Source organism: Parasteatoda tepidariorum, chromosome 8, assembly GCF_043381705.1.
Source record: "Parasteatoda tepidariorum isolate YZ-2023 chromosome 8, CAS_Ptep_4.0, whole genome shotgun sequence".
Lineage (NCBI taxonomy): Eukaryota > Metazoa > Arthropoda > Arachnida > Araneae > Theridiidae > Parasteatoda > Parasteatoda tepidariorum.
Window position 1 is genome coordinate 63,386,771 of NC_092211.1, and position 17,907 is coordinate 63,404,677.

The window sequence follows — 17,907 nt, forward strand, 5'->3', positions numbered from 1 at the left end:
AAAAAATAAAACAAAACAAAAAAATTTAAAAATTGAATTTTCTTGCCTTGCTAGTTGAAAAGTACCAAATGTTTTTAAATGAATTGAAATAAAATATTTTATGACCTAAAAAAAAATGAAGCACAACAGTTGATGCGCCTTCAAAATATAGCTAACTTATTTTCCTGCTCCAAAATAATCACGATTATTTTAAATTGATTATTCGAAGAAACAGTTGGAAACTAGATGTGATGCTATAAATTGAAGCTGTTTTATATATCAATTTTTGATGAAGCATAAGCATATTTTGATTACATTTGTTCATAGCTTCTTTTGATTGATCACTTGAGTATTATTTGTTTGATATACATATTAAATGTTTGAAATTCATGAAGATAAATTTAAAATATATCAGCCTTGCACTTAGTCAAAATTTTTGCTGACAATTCAGATGTTTTCTATTTTCTTCCTATAAATTCAACTTTAACAAGTTTCTATCATCATAGCTGCCAACATGGATAGGTAAAAATCCAGTAGATTTTACGAAATAATATAAATTTCATGATATTTGTTGCATAATGAACTAAGTATTTTATACATAGGGAATTTTATTGTCATCAAAATAGAAAAACTGCAATATTTTCCATTTATAATTGACATTAAACATATTTGAAATATATGAATTATGTTTGCTCCTAATTTTGAATATTAATGGGCATTTAATTCATCAAAGATAGTTAAAAAAAAAAAAAAAAAATATTGATTTAAAAAGTTCTGAATAAAAATAAATTGAAAATTTTAGAACAAAAAAAGTTTGAAACTGATATCCATAAATGAGGTTCACTTTATTGTGTATCAGTACTACTTATTTAACTATTCAAGCAAGTAATAATCTGTACAAAAAATTCTATTTCAATGGGGATTTTTTTAGGAAATTTATTCAATTTTAGGGAATTTTCTAAAATGTACAAAAACCAGGAGAGTTTTTATTAAACCAGTAGAGTTGGCAGTTATATATCATGTCAAAAAATAAATATAAAATAATTAGTAAGAATTCAACTCTAGGATTTGAGTTTTCTCTAATATTACCTTCAAAAACAATATTTTGAAGATATATAATGGAATAACAGGCTTTTTGGCTTTGTTTTTTATATCAATTAAAACTCCTCGTTCATCAGGCTCTAGCTGGTAAATGTCTAGCTAGATCTTATAAACCTGAAGAAGAAAATGTTTCCAACAAGGTCAATATTTGTTGTATCGTTATGCATCTGTTAGACATGGTGTTAAAAGCCAGCAAAATTTGTAAATAAGACTAAAAACATGACACATTCCTTTAACTCACGTGGTAACTACAAATTTATTTGGGAAGTAAAATAAATCACAGGAAATAGAAAAGAAAAACTATCAATAGCAAAAATTTATTAAATACCATTGTTTAGAACTCATTGAAAAATCTCTTTGATGTTAAATTTTAACTATCATAATCAAATTATGCAAAAAAGTATAACAGTCCCCTGAAAGCAATCACTTTATTAGAAAGAATTTTCGGCCAATAGTTAGATAGAATTTTTATTAAAGACAAAAACACCAAGTTTGAAAAAATGCATATCTTGCATTACGTTCTTAATATTCTGCCATTATCACTTGCAAATTCATGACAAAAGAAGTTGATTCTAAACATATTCATCCCACGTTTTCCATTCAAGCATCATTATTTTTCTTGAATAAGTGCCTTTTAAAAATAAAAAAAACGAATAGGCAGTGAACTTTCGTTCTTCACCTCTGAATATGCCGTAAGTGTTGCTCATTTAACGTTACCCAGTGGGCAGCTGTGAACCAAAGTCACAGAGGCGAGCAACATTACCCACGCCACAGATACCCATTCACACGCCAGAGAGGGAAACATCCATTCCCTGAGCGGGATTCGAACCCGCAGCCACTGGCTTAACAGTCAGGCACGCTGACCGCTCAGCTGAGTAAGTGCCATAATACAAATTGAATTAAATGCTCATAGCCATTATTGATTAATCACTTGAAATCTGAAACAAAATTGAACCTTTGAAATATCAATGTTCAAAACTAATATTTTGAATTGGATGCCTAACAGATGATTATATTATCCCTTTAAAATGTATTATAAAAATTGGATTTGGGGTTAACTGTATTACAATCAGGATAAAAATTTACTAACTATATCAAATTTCTAAAATTCAAATAGGAAAACAGAACCAAAATAAACTTCATAATGTAAGTTTTAAATGTATGAAAAATAATTGAATAATAACATGAAAAATAAAATGAAAAATAACAGTTAACTGTGATTCAATTGGTCATTAAATTCAAATTCTATGTTCCGTTTTGGAACATGGCATACTAACAGTTAACTGTGAGGGTTAACCAGTGTTTATCATTGACATTGAATAATAGAAATTTAATTACATTCCTTATCCCTTTCCTTCTCGCCCCGTCAAAATCACAGGATGAAGTTTCGATATTTCTTGTGCCCGTGATATTTTCAGGCTAGTATTTAAAAGTAACACATCTAAAAGATTAAAACAAATCTAGTTCTTATGCCTAAAATCATGTTTATTTCTCAATTACACCAGAAGGCAGTATCCATACAATTTGTAATGTGCTTAGTATATTTTAAACTAAAGGTTTGCACTCTTCAAACATGTATATTTGCAATTAACCGAAAAATTAAAACATAACTTAATTTTAGATAAATTTCTTGAATAAAATAGTGGCACTTTTATGAACGCTTTCTTCAAACTTATGCAGCCATTAAGAGATTAACTCACAAGCAGCTTTTATTTATTATCTTGTATTCTTTCTCTGATTCATTCTTTCTAAACTGATACCCTTTCATTTTACTAGATGTAATCCATGGCTGTTGCATTGTTCTTGGATAGTGGACTGGAATTGGTTACCTATATACTACACGTCTTTAAAAACTTGAAAAGAAAATTCGTAATAATTTGACAAAAAAGTTTTTAATTTTTAAATATGTAGACATTATTGAAGGATTGACTACCTATAAAATTAAATGGATAATGAGCAGAAAAATTAATCATACTAATGATAATTATTAAGCTAATATAAATTAATTCAAAAATGCAGGTAATAAAAATGTATAATAAATATTAGAAAAGGTTATGAAACTATTACCTGAATATACCATTTTCAAGCGAAATTTACTAATACAAAATAGATGAGAAGCAAATATAAAATAAGTTTCCATCTTCTGAAAAGTTCCACGTTATGGACAAGTAAAAGGAACCAAATCAGGACTACCGAAGAAACATTTTCCTAAATACAGCAACGTCTCGTTTTTTAACTATTTATCAATAAATATCTAATTCAAATTTTAATCTCACACAATAAATATAGTTTGATAACATCAGTGATTGAAATCTATGAAGGTGCATTGAAAATATTAAAATTAGCATTGAAAATATCAATAGGCTACCCTTGACAAAATTTCCATCACGCGCAGCAACCTCTAAAGTTTGTATTTCATGAAATAATTTTCACATTGACTTACTGATGTCAGGACTTTTGAAATTTTCAAAACTTTAGCACTAAAAAAATTAAATAATACTCCTCCTGTTTTTAGAAGACTAGTGCTTACATCAAAAAATTTAGGAACTGAATAGATAATTTACTTGCTCACAGCACAAATTACTATACATCCAATTTTAATCTCAAATTGGCTCAGTTATGTTTTTACAATTAATATATTAAACTTTCTAAAAATTAAAGATTAACATCTCTAAACAAAAAAAATTTTATTACAAATTTATATCACATTTGATATTTCTGTATTTTTATCAAGTTAAATCCGTGCAATGAACACAAATTGTTGAGCAAAACCAAGAAAAAGAAATCTCAAATGTTTAAAAAAGATATTTTATTTAAAATTTAAGTTGTACATACAACTTGCAATATTTTACACAAAGCACAAGCAACAAGGAAAAATCTATAGTGTAACACATTAGGAGATAAAATTTACAAGTGGAAGAAAACTTTGAATACAGACTGGTAAATAAAAGAAAAATGCTGGAAGAGAGCTTTCTACATGCATTACAGAATGTTAAAAAACAAACAGTACTATTGTATGTAATGGCTCAAAAAATATACAATGCCAATACAGATAAAATTAAAGAATCAAACGTCAATCTAAGTGATATTCAGGCATTCATGTCAAAGAATTAAAACTGTCCAAATAATGGTGATGATATATACACAAGTTCCGATGTACTGCTCAAACTCCTGGTCTTAGTCTTCGCTGTCCAACTTTCTCTTCTGTCCTCGAGGATTGTCTAAACAATTAAATAGTATGAAATAAGTTGCTAATCAAAAATAATAAAAAACTCACAGAGTAAAAATAATAAAAGCATGGTATCTATTCACAAAGGGAGGGAAGAACATAATTGCTTTTTAACTGCAAGATATGCAATGAGAACTGATAAACAAAATTTGAACTAATTACTGACTCATATCTGCCAACATTGGAGAAATAAAATAACGGAGATTTTACTAGTGACATATTTTAGGCTACGAGTAAAGTTTTGAAACATCATGCATAATGAATCAGGTTAGTCAAAAACAGAAACTCAAAAAATTGAAAATATAAGCACTTACAGTTAGCAAAGTAAAATTTTTTTAAACGATGATTTTTAATTACTTAAACTATAAACACTACACATACTGCAGAACTGGCAATAGCACCATCAGTTGAGAAATAAAAAGTATTTTTGCCATCAGTGGATATTTTATTGCCAATTTTTAATTTATTTTATTTTTAATTTCTTCAAAAAATATAGAGAAAATTGAGAACATACAGGTAAACAGGAGATAGTTGTCTTTGTTAAAAAAACAGGAGACTTGGCAGATATGCTGAATATTTGAATTTTGCAAGTGAAATTGGAATTAGAGTAACTTCTTGTAAGAAAACAAGCAGATACTAATGTAGGGTCATTCTACAGCATTTGACTAAAAAGTTAACTTAGTTAAAAAATATATATATATTATACTATACATGTTGATCAAATTAAAACTACTTTTTAAAATAACCCCATACATTAAAAACTAAAGAAATATTGAGTCTTAATTGAAATATTGTAAGATGACCTAGTAACAATATTACAAGATCACTCCTAAGTATTAATTATAAATGATCTATGGCAGTCCATTTTCTTTACCTGTAAAAACTATAAACGCAAGATATTTACATTCAAAATTTGAAATTTTTTTATTTGTATTTCAATGTATTAAACTGATTTGTATCATATGAAACAATTTGGCTGCAAAATGTGAATCTTGAAAGATGCCCCAGTAACAATACAAAATCATTCTTAAATATTTATAAGAATGATCTATTGCAAGACATTTTCTTTACTTGTAAAAACTGTCTAAACATTTCTTATATTCAAAAACTTTAAAGAATGTTTTTATAAATATGTTACAGCAATTTCGTATTTAACAGCATTAAATCAATAAAAACCAATCTGATTTAAATTAAAATACTTTTTGATTCATCTTTCTTGTTTTATGGCACTACAGACACTATGCAAAATTTTAATTTATTGCTTTTTTTAATTCCTCTTACAAGTTTCTCTCTTTAAAATTACAATGATTGCTTACATTTACTTAATTGCAATAATAAGTAAAGATTATATAGTTTTTCACGCATTTAAACAAGGAAAGCAATATAAACAGTAAATTTCCTGAATTAAATTAGACATTTGCTGTAAGCGCGTATTTTATTTTGTCGCAGTTGCCACAAAAAATTCAATACTTATATCAAAGCTAAATTGACCAACCATCATAAAAAGTTCAAAACTAGAGTTTCTCTTAAGAAAACAGCAATATACATGCTTTGTTCATTTTAATGACACATGAAATAATGTAAGTATATTTAAAAAAGAAACAAAGTTAACTTCTGCATAATAGCTAGCACAGATTCTCTCTATAGGGATAAAAGAGCATCAATAACTCTCCATGCATTTAAATAAAATTAAAATGATGTTTAAGAAGTGAAAAATTATACCCTCTTCCACTTCTTCATCAGCATCATCTTCAATGTCTACATCACTATCATTCACACCATCTGGGTCATAATCATCACCTTCAGATTCCTCCTACAATAAAAACAAATCAAGAGTTTGTTAAATAATAAACAGTTTCAGTACTTAAGTACTTCCAATAGTCATGCAACAGTTTAAAATTTTTATTTCCTTAATTAAAACGAAAAAGCGAATTTCAGCACAAGCAACTTAAATTTGTAACATTGATACACATAATCTATTCAAAGTCATTCACTAATCAATCTAAACTTATGAATACTTATGAGCACAGAAAAAAATTGTCTTTTTAGCTTGAGTTATTGTAATTTGGTTACAATGATCATTGGTATGTACATTATCAGAAACCTTTTATTCTGCCAAAAAATTACCTACAGTAACCCAGACAAAGATCTATAACTTAAGATATTAACCATCATTTTGTAAGATTTATATTTCAGTAAATCTATAAACAAAGAGGTAATATTTGAATAATTAAAACCAAATAAGAAAAACTGAATGTAAATTTATTTCGTGATTTTAAAACTTCACTATGTGGTTAACTTGAAATAACCACTTACTTGAGTTAGATTATACCGATACTAGTCAAAAACTGTTTTGCGACGCAATCATAAGAAAATTAAATACTATTTTGTTAAGCAAAAAAATTAAAAACTAGCATTTCACAGCTTCACTTAATATACAACTACTAAATGATAAATATTACTGCTATATTCAACATTGATAATGCATAACAATGTTTAGATTTATATGAAACATACTAACTAGAAATTTGATATAGAAAATAAAATCATTCAGCATATTGGAGAACAATTTAATAGCTAAAATAGATTCTCTTGCAAAACATTTTATTTAGATCATCCCATAATTTTTTTTTTGTCCTCTCAATTTAAAAACAGCCATATTAGTTACTTAAAATTAAGTACTTACGATTCCTCATTATGTGAAAACTACAACTAGTAGTTTTTTCTTTTTTTTCCTTCAAAGTATGTTTATTAAGGGTTAATGCCTTGCTAGTTTTTGAATTTAACCCAATGTATTTTAATATCAATTTTTTGAATAAGAACAATTCTGATTATATACTCACATCAATAGAATTTTGCAGATGTTCCAATCCTACTTCCTCTTCATCCTCATCTTCTTCCTCCTCATTTTCTTCATCTAAAAAAGCAACATGAATAAATAAAATTATACATTTCTAAAAACCAGAAATTGTTATTGAATATTATTTTATTTCTAATGGCAAGATTAAAAGACAACAGCAGCCAAACATACAAAGCATATAGAGAAGGGGGGGAAAAAGAACAAGACAGAAGCAGAGAATGAATGCAAAAAGCCTCTCGCCCTCTAGTAGCAGTTCACAAGAGAACGTTTAGTAAAAGCTAGGCAAAAGATGAGATAGTTTCATTCCATGACTTGTCATAGATAAAAGGAACTGCTTATAAGACTTGAAACTATGTAAAAACCGTGCAAGTGTTTCTGGAAAAAGTTATAACCAGTGGCAAGCCTAAATTCAGTCACCATTTTATGTCTGCACCATTTTTTGGGACAAGAGATAATTAAGTCTTGCTATGACTTTTGAATTGTTCTAAAATGTGCTAGATTCATTTCAGATTCTTCAGGCATGGTATTTTTGAGAAACTGGTTCAATGTTTCAAAAGATATACTGGAAAAAGATGCTCATTAAGTTAATGTACCCTTTTTGGCCACTAAATCGGCAATCTCATTTATCATTGCTATGGATAACACAATGTTTAAAAATCCACTGTAAAACCATGCCTTTTTTTGCAGATAGATAAGCTTTTCAAGAATCATTTTGTTGTTATTGCCTTTTAACAGAAAATGAATATTTACCTTCATCTTCCTCATCTTCTAACTCACTATCGCCATCAAATTTACCATGAGTTCCATTCTCTAAAAAAAAAAATTATCAATTTATTTTTTCTTAAAATACAAGTTTTAAAAAAATCTTGCAAAGCATTGTATTGTAACTATATCATTGTTTTATCTCAATATTGCTGAAGCCAGATAAAAAATAAAGGGGGAAATGTCAGAAGCTAAGAACAAATGGTAAACAGAATAAGGAAATTATGGAAATTAAATTTCCAAAAGATTTTTTATTCCTAATTAATAAATTAAGCACTTTTATACATATATGTAACTATAACATGCGTCTTAGGCTAATAAATTGTACTGAATTTAAAACTCTAATCTATTTTATGTACAGTATTCTTCCAATGCGTTTTTTTAAGAGCTGCCTACTCTGCCAGCTTTTTAATCCCAATAAATGCACCCTCTTTGCTTTTTTGTAAAAAATAAGCCACCATCCCTTAAAAACATTGCCTTTTTAATCATATTCCATTTTGAAAAAAATTTATTCACTGTTTAAATAATAATTGCACACTGGTAGATTATCTGTATTTATAGGTTTAATTCAGATCAGTATTACAAATATTTACTTCTTTGCTAGGATTGAACCCCGGAAAAAAAGTTTTTTGGGGAGAATAATAATAATTTTCTTAAATAATTTTAAATTTCAAAACTTTTTTAAACAAATACTTTTTTATGAAAATCTTAAAATTCATTTGTTGAAATCTCAAATATTCATTTCAGTTTTTTAACAATTAATCATTTTTTGTTAGCTTACTTGTTTTGAAAAAGAAATATACAGATTAGTTTTTCGCATGCCTTTAAATATTTTCATAAACTACAAATTTTTCTCCCATTTCGGTAAGAGAGAATTACTTTTTGAAATATACATGTAAAATAGTACAAGAGGGTAATTTAAAAAATTTTGAGAATGAACTTCAATTATTACTTCTTAATATTACACATTTTGATAAATTTTTACTGTTAAGTGAGTGTCCTTTTAAAACTCCAAGTGCTTTTTTCAGAGAGGAAGCACTGTGGGGTTTTTTATTCTTAAGAAGAAATCAGTATATATATATATATATNTATATATATATATATTTGGAATTTACTTTTGATAATAAAATACATTTTTTTCAAAAATAAAAATAATTTTTTTTAATCTAACTTTTTATTTTCTATTTACCAGTAGAAACTGTAATAAAATGTATTTAAAAGGCTTTATTTACAGTTAATAGTTAAACTAAAACACTATTTCACATAAAAAATTTTAAAATTATATTTGATAGCTAAGAACTAATCACCAATCAAATAAACTTATAGCCAATTTTATTTAAGCTCTACACCCTTATGAATTTAAAATCAACATTGTACCTTTTAATTAAATGAAATTTAAGAGAAAATAATTAACCTGAAATTTAAAACTTTTAAAAATATGTCAAAATGTAGTGCAACTAAAGTTAATGCATTTAATCATATGATCTGGTCACAAATTGATATGACATTACACAAAAAAATGAATAATTTATTTTGTACAAATATCGTACAAAGGCATAAGTATACCTTCTTCAGAATCATCTGCTTCTTTCTCATTTTGATCAAAGCCATCCAAATACTGTAAACTGGGTAACAAACTAAACACTTTGTCTCTGTAGCCATCAACCGTAGTAACTTCACAGTTGAACAGGTCAAGATGTTTCAGATTTTTGAATTCTTTCTGCATGAAGATAAAATTACAAATTAAGCAATTTGATTCTTTAAATTTTTTATTAATAATACAATAAAAAATAATACTTACCAATGGCTCTAAAGCATCCAGAGTAGCAATTTTATTACCACTGAGGTTCAGGGTAACTAATTTAGGACTGCCACTTAAATAATTTAAGCCTCCAGATATTCTATTATCACTAAGCTCCAACTATACAAAGAAATTAAAAAAATAATTTGTTAAAAATTATGCTAAATGTGAATTTTTCAAATAGCTCATTATTAATAAAATAAAGTAGGTTAATAGTTATTAGTTATTATGTACGGATTTAAGGATTAAAATTCTCAATGATAGTATTTTCTAAAGTTAGCACAACTTTATTCTGAGTAAACACATAAATAATATGTTGATAAATATTATTTACAGCAAATTTTACGAATTTAAACAGAAAATTTAATAATTTTTCTTCTAAAGCAAATTCATTTTTAAATCTTTCCTACTAGAAACCTGTAAAAATAATTTTTACACAAAAAATTTAACGATTTTCACAAAAGTTTATTAACTTTTAAAATATAACTTTTTTGTCTGTTCTAAAGCCCTGATAATTTTACACAGCAAGATTATAGTTTAAAATCATTGCATTGCTTCAAGTGTAAGGCACTTAATCTATGGCTTTTCTTTATTTTTATTAGAAACAAAACTTCAAAAAACAGCATTAAACTATCCCAATAAAAAGAAATTAAAACACCTATAATTGCACTGTTTCTATCCAAAAAATAATGCCATCAATCTGAAACACTGAATTGCTACATGTGAGAGAACAATATGAATTATGAGTTTAAAACTCTTCTGTTTATTAAAAAGACCTATTTAAAGATCAAAAGAACTTAAAGCATAGAAACACTACAAGTATTAATTTTAAAAGATAAAATCTAACCAAAAATATAAGTATTTCAGGGAGAAATATATTTTTTTTACTAAATTTGCAATTAAAAGTCAAGGAATAAAACTTTATTGGTTTAAAAATTAATAAAAAATATTTCAAGTAATACTTCAAACATATGAGATAAAGCAGTAAAAACATCTTCAAACAAATAACTTGTATATCTTCGAAAGAAAAAACTGAAATTTTCTTCAATTACAGCATTTTAAGCCTATTTGCAGAGAATTACAAGGTCCGGCTATTAATTTCCAGGACTGACGTAACTGTAGGAAAACGAAAAGCCAGAAGATGGCGCTAATGATTGCATATTGAAGAGTGTTTTCTTGCGCATGTGCAGTGCAATCGGCACCATACTGAAGTAAGTGGTTCTCATAGAAAGGCGCATTAAAACATAGCTCTTAAATTCCTATTGTCGAAGTGAAAATGGAGCAAGAATAAACATTAAATGTTGCTTCAAATTGGGCAAGACAGCTGCAGAAACCTACAAATGATTTAAAGAAGTTTACAGCGAGGAAGCATTATGTCGCTCCAGAACTTTTGAATGGTTTAAACGCTTTTGAGACAGCGCGAAAGCGTGGAATATGATCCACACACATGTTGGCCGCAGTCGTTACGCACGCCGGAAGAAATTGAAAAGGTTCGCTTCCACACATTGCGTTGCCTGTGAGGCGATTCTTAGCCCAGCATGGTGTCGTTGAAATGCAGCATCCACCATACTCTCCAGACCTAGCACCCGCAGACTGTTTCCTAAGCTGAAAAATTCTCTGAAGGGGACAAGATTTCAAGATGTCGAAGCCATCAAGAAGACTGTAACGTCACTATTAAAAAAGAGCATTCCAAAAGAGGACTTTATAACTTCGATCCGAAATTTTCACTGCCGAGCACAGACGTGCATTATGGCTGATGGGGGTTACTTCGAATAATATTAAATGGCTATGTGTTTAATTTTATTTTCTTCTGAGTTATTCCACGAGTCCTGGAAATTAATAGCCGAACCTTGTATCTATTTACTTTAATTCACACACAATGTAACTGTTGTTTTAGACTCAAAAAAATCTGGCAAATTTTTTTTTTCTTATATTGTTTAACATTTGAAAACTTAAGAACACAAAAATCTTACTTTTTTCAAATTAGGAAGCTTTGGATACCCTTTCAAGCTTGTCAAACCCACATTGATGAGACTAAGGATCTCAAGGTTACAGAATTCATCCGAAAGACCTACAATTTGAGTGCTGCGACAATTATCAAGAACCAATTCTTTGATCTGAAATAAGATTGTAATTACATCATCTGATAAAAAATATTTTTTAATAAGCATTAATAGGCAAGGGAAACACAATCATCTTCAAACAACAAGCCACAAAACACAGAATATTTCATTTATATTTGAAAGTGATACAGGGTTCCCACTCAATTTCAAGAAAAAAAAATTCCTTGACTTTTCAAAGTATATCAAGAAAATGTGAATGAAAGTACAAATCATATTTTATCTATACCAAGCAATATTTCATGAGACAACTTTGATTTTTTATTTGATAGCCCTATAACATGAATGAGTTACAAATGCATAATTAATTTCAATGTTTTTATAATGCCATCCAGTCTGCTGTATTATTCTAATAAAAATGTGTCCTTTCCCTTTTCGTAAAAATAAACCACTATCTCTTAAAAACACTATTTTATTTTTTCAAGAAAAAGGTGTTTTTTAAACCACTTGTTATAATGAAATATCCACTTTTGATTTATTTAGTTATTGATAAATTATTTCACTTTCAGACTTTTAATTTCATTCCTTCATTTTAATAACTTTTTTTATATTGTCTAGTTATATAGTTAAATTTCACATGATATTCAGCCTTACAGATATTTAAATGTTTTATTTGGATATCTTTTGTATCCTATATCTTTTTTTGATATATCAATGAAATTAGTGATTTTAAATTTTACTAATACTTTTTAAATATCTTTTATTTCAAAGTGCACATTTTATTTTTTCATAATTTTTAATTTAAAAAAGCTTCATAATCAATAAATTCTTTTCTTTTAGTTTACATTTTTTTAAGAACATTTATAAACAGAGTTTGTCTCTAAGCTTGCCTTTAATTATTTTTCAAATTTTTCTTTAATTTTGATGAGTGAGAATTACTTTGTGAAATATACAATTTACACCTTTTTATTTTAAGAAAGCAGGTTGCATTACCTTCTTATAACAGAAATCAGGAGATTCAGATTACAATAAATTACTTTAAAACTTCGGGAAAAAAGAAAGAAAAAAAAAACGCATCTTCACGAAAATAAAAAGTTCGAAGGAATTAAAGTGCTGAATAGTTTTCCTAGCTGTTATTATTAGCGGTCATTATAATTTTATCTATGTATTCTGTACAGGGTTGGCAGGTTTTTGACATGTGACAGTTTTTGACAGTTTAAACCATAGTTTAAACCGTCACGTCAAAAACCTCACTGTCAAAAATGTCAAAAACCTATATTCATATATGAAATTTAATTAATACATAAAATTTATATTTCTTTTTATAAATGATAGTGTTTCTAAATGTTCTAGAAAAAATTAATTTTAAATTTTGAAGAAACACTTATATTTTGAATAGTAACCAAAATCTTGTACTTTTGAAAACTTACATCTTTTGTAATATTATGTATTCATTTTCATGTGTTATTGAAAATTTGCAGTGATATTATTAAGAAATTTATTTATAACCAAATTTAGTGTATAGTATAGATTATACTAAAAATTAGACATTTTTAAAGATAAACATTAGCAGTTTTGTACATTAGACATCTTCTTTTAAAGAAAAATCTTTTTAATATTCTTTTAAATCTTCTTAATAATCTTTTTAACATAAGACAATACAAATTTAAGTGCTTTCTGTTAAATACACAGAGTAGTTAGTGTCGATTTACAGTATATTCAGCCTATTCATTTACTATGCTGAAAATTTAGTTTATCCAAATACTTGTGAATTTCATTTTGCTGAATACGATATAGTTTTGTTGAATATCTAAATATTCAGCTGTTGAATAATTACTTCTTGCTTTCAAGATATGCATTATTTGTATTCTTAATACAAGTGGAGAAAAAAAAATTAAGAGATAAAAATTGTTTTAAAATGATAAGTGTAATAATTATAAATAAATATAATAAACAATATGAATTATATTTATCATTATTCATAAATATAACTACTTTTAAATTCAAATTAACATACTGGATAATAAAGATATTCGGTATAACATTAAAAAAAAATTTTTATACACTTGTATCTTGTATCAAGTTTGTATTTATACAACATAACTTGTAAGTTCCTTATAAATATTAGTTATATGTTCCTTATATGTCAAAAATGCATAGTAATAAACTTTTAATTTTCTTAAGTATCAAAAAGAAAAAAAAAATTTTTAAATATAAATATTTAAACAATTTTTGTGCAAAATTTTTCTGCACATGCATTTGAATATAAATTTCTGAGATTTTAAATCTGTTATTTTACCTTAATTTTAATTAAAAAATATTTTAAAACCTGCTGATTACCTATAGTATAATTAAATTTCAATATAATGCATGGCAACTGTTGGTAGTTTTGAAGTTTATATATTTTCTTGGCAAACTTCAGTTTTTGACATTTTTGACGGGTTTTTGACGGTTTAAACCAGTATTATACCCTTGTCATGTCAAAAACCACTTTTTGACGTCAAAAACCCAACCCTGATTCTGTATTTCTATTATTTTTTCAACCATTAATTCAAAAGTAAAAGTTAGCACAATATCGAAATAATAATTTCTTAATCATAATAAGTTCAATAAATTTTATTAGCAAGTTTAAAAAATTTTTTAAACTTTATGTAAATCAAATTTTTAGCCATAATATTAATCTGTATAGTAAATTCCATAATTTCTATGCTAGCTGGCTGTATAATTTAGATTGAATTAATAAATGGAATTAATCTGCAAGCTGCCTTATAAGCAATTCCTTGCGCAATATGTGAATGTTTTTTTATAGTATTGTACTTTTTGTATACATATGTAGTTTTTTTTTATTATTTTTTTTAGCAATACTAAATTTTCACAAAAATAGGTACTAGGATTGAAAACCTCGATTAAGCCCTGATTAAACACCAGTTACCCAAAGCTGTTCTATGCACCTTTCCTAAAAACATTTTTTTTTTTAATTTTATGAAAAATGATTCTTAAAAACAAAGGCTATCATATTATAAAATATAAATATTTACTCTTAATAAAATAAAGACAAATGTAAGAAAAAAAGCACTTAAGAAAACAGAAGAAAAAAGGTTTTATTAACCTTTTTCCTTCTGTTTTCTTAAGTACTTTTCTTTAAGTGCTTTTTTGCGAGTTGGTTCAAGCAGCAAGACTCAGCAACAAACTATGAGTGAAAAAAAGCTTTTTTTTTAATATCGAATATCAGAAAATAAACTAAACTTATAATGTATCTCGATTGCTTTCGCTACGGTATACAATAATTGCATAATTTTTGTAAGCCTACCTTTTACATTAATGAAGTTAGACATTTTTATAAAAAAGAAATTATAAAAATAGATAATTTTTCGTCTCATAAGTTTTTTGTTGTTAAAACTATAAAAATATGGAATAAAATTTTAAAAAAAGTGGAGCAATTTATAATAATAAAATCATTATTTAATATTTTTTAAAAAAAAGTCTATTAAAGATCGAATAAACTATGAGTACTTAAATTAGTACTTTCATACCACATAGGTGCGAAAAAATAAAAATGTACATTAAGTTTGTCGAGATTTAGAGATAGAGTACAGAACCCGTTATCCGGAAAACCAAAAAACCGGAACAAAATTCGATAAATTTTCTGCCATTTAAAAAAAAAAATTTTTTTTTCCTCATAAGATTTTAGGATTTTTCATTCTTTTTTGAAAGATGTTTACCTTACCATCATTTTGGAAATAATCATTAGTGTATTACTTCGTTTTTTCTTCTGTTTAAGATTACTTCCAAAAATTTTTCTTTTTATTAGTTGGGTTTAACAATAAAAAACTGCTTTTTGTAGCGATTCAGAAAACCGGAAAAATCAGTTATCCGGAATAACGATGGTCCCGATCGTTCCGGATAATCGGTTCCCTACTGTACTTTTCTTTATCCGAAAGGAAAGAAATACTCCTAATTTTTTTGTTCTCATTTTGGAATAAAAAAATTTGCCAATGACTGGCTTGCTTCAGCTAGAATTTTAAATTGATCAAATAAAAATTCTGAAATCATAGAAGTTTAAAAGATAATTCGCTCTAAAAATATTTTAACTCTCATTTTTTGAAATAACACCATAATTCTTAAAGAACATGATTAAAACATTTAATATTTTAATAAAAAATGACTGAGTGGGGATTTTGTTAGAAATTCAGATATTCGGAACACCATGAAATTGGGAAGGGGGTTCCATTTTAAAAATTAGGCCAATTCAGGGACCAAAATCTATGACTTCCCATGATTTTCTTTAAAAAATAGTTAAAATCATAACAAAATTTTGTTCAATACCGAAATTTATGACTTGCCAGGTGCACGGATATCTTGGAAATAATTTTTTTTTAATATTAACAACTGTACGTCAAAGGCAGAATTAAAATAAAATTTTTTTGTATCTTAAAAGAATTGGCTTATCCAGTTTAATAGATAAAAAGAGCTTAGCAATAACTTTTTAAAAAACTAGTTCGCCATGTGTCTAGACAGGGAAGGCTAAAACAAATAAGAAGAGTTCAAATAAATTTTTCATTTTTATGCATTTAGTTAGATCACTACAATGAGGCATAAATTATAATTTTCCTAATTAATGTGTCACTATTTTTTCTACTATTCGATCTTAATCTGCCATCCATAAAAATTATTTTTAAATTTTCGTGTTTTAACCCTTAAAGCACAGATTGTGATGTATGAGCGATGTTAGTTTCGTTTCAGCCAACAAATTCAATGTACAAAATCTTAATTTGACTGACAACTTGAAACACAACCTCTAATCCGTTTTACTAATAACATTTCTTTAATTCAATTTTTACATGCTACTTGGTGCTTTATTACAATCGGAACGTTTTTAAAGAATTGATTTTATTACAAGAATATTGAATTACGAAGTTTAATTCTGGATAAATAATCTTAGAAATTTACAGGCAACAACAACAGAGAGAAATTTTGAAGTTGAAAGGACATGTATCAGTACATCTACATGAATACATGTCTTCACATTAAGCAAGGCCATTTTTTAACACCAAAGCCTACTTTAATTACACAAATTTTAAAAAAGAAGGTCTAAATTATAAACTTCATTTACTGTCTTTAAGAAAGAGCAGAATTATTTTGATAATTGTAGATTAGAAATGTTTCTTAAAGTAAAGCAATAACTTATGAAGTGCGATTTCAAATACTGACAAAATGGCGCCAAACTGGCACTTTTGTATTTACAACAACATAAAATATTAAGTTTCTTACTTCGTCAGGACTTTTAAGCCGCCTTTCTAAGTCAATCCGTTTTTCCATTTTCTTGTAAGAAATTGGATTTTAATGGAATTCGTTAAAGAAAGATAATTAATAATAGCAAAATTATTAGAATAATGGACGTAACTCCGCTCCCGCTAGTTGTTTCTTCGCAGTTTAAATTGTTAAAGGCTCTCACGGTTGCCGTTAAAAAGTACACTATTTATAACTTGCATTGTTATTTTGTTAATTTATTTATATTTATTTATTAAAAATTTTTAATTAAAGTATATTCCTTCCGGCATGAACAGTTTTAGGGTTTTTTGCCATTTTCCATGCAATACTGAGAAATGAAATGAAATTGAACCCAGAGCTTGATAATCACAAACAGGCGAAAGGCACCCCGCCCCCCATCTGAGAGCGATTTAAAATATTCAATAATGAAAAAGAAAGAAACGGTACATTTTTTTTATTATTTAATGGTCTCAAAGATTTCTTCATCCAAGAAGTCATTTGATTAGACTGAATGTAAAACTCAGTATTACAAGAAGCAGAAGAAGCCACCGAAAGTAAAAGGAGAGAATACAACGAACAAAATAAAATAAACACTTCCATAGGCTAGCATAGTTTCACTGAAGTTTTCATAATTTCTACTGAAATTTTCAACGTGTATCCCTGGCCAGTTATCCAGATTTTTATATCTAGTGGAGGTTTGAGCTTCACTCAGATACTAGTTAGTCTGGGAAGTAAAGATGGCCGATGCGCTATTCTGACCCTCTCCACATATTTAGCATTACAATATTTGAAGGTTGGTCATTTGAAGTCTGTTAGTGGGAATATCAGGATAACATTTTTCAAC

At 27.1% G+C, this 17,907-nt stretch overlaps 1 protein-coding gene across 1 annotated transcript; it reads right to left on the bottom strand.

Annotated features, from left to right (window-relative positions):
- Positions 1-3,872: 3,872 nt before the first annotated feature.
- Positions 3,873-17,464, bottom strand: LOC107448908 (acidic leucine-rich nuclear phosphoprotein 32 family member A). The gene is made up of 8 exons (XM_016064273.2): positions 17,064-17,464; positions 11,706-11,849; positions 9,733-9,852; positions 9,498-9,651; positions 7,920-7,979; positions 7,153-7,226; positions 6,032-6,122; positions 3,873-4,301 (listed from the first exon to the last, which is right to left on the bottom strand). Exons 1-8 carry the CDS (start codon positions 17,109-17,111, stop codon positions 4,258-4,260), a joined length of 735 nt encoding a protein of 244 aa, XP_015919759.1. The 5' UTR covers positions 17,112-17,464; the 3' UTR covers positions 3,873-4,257.
- Positions 17,465-17,907: the final 443 nt, after the last annotated feature.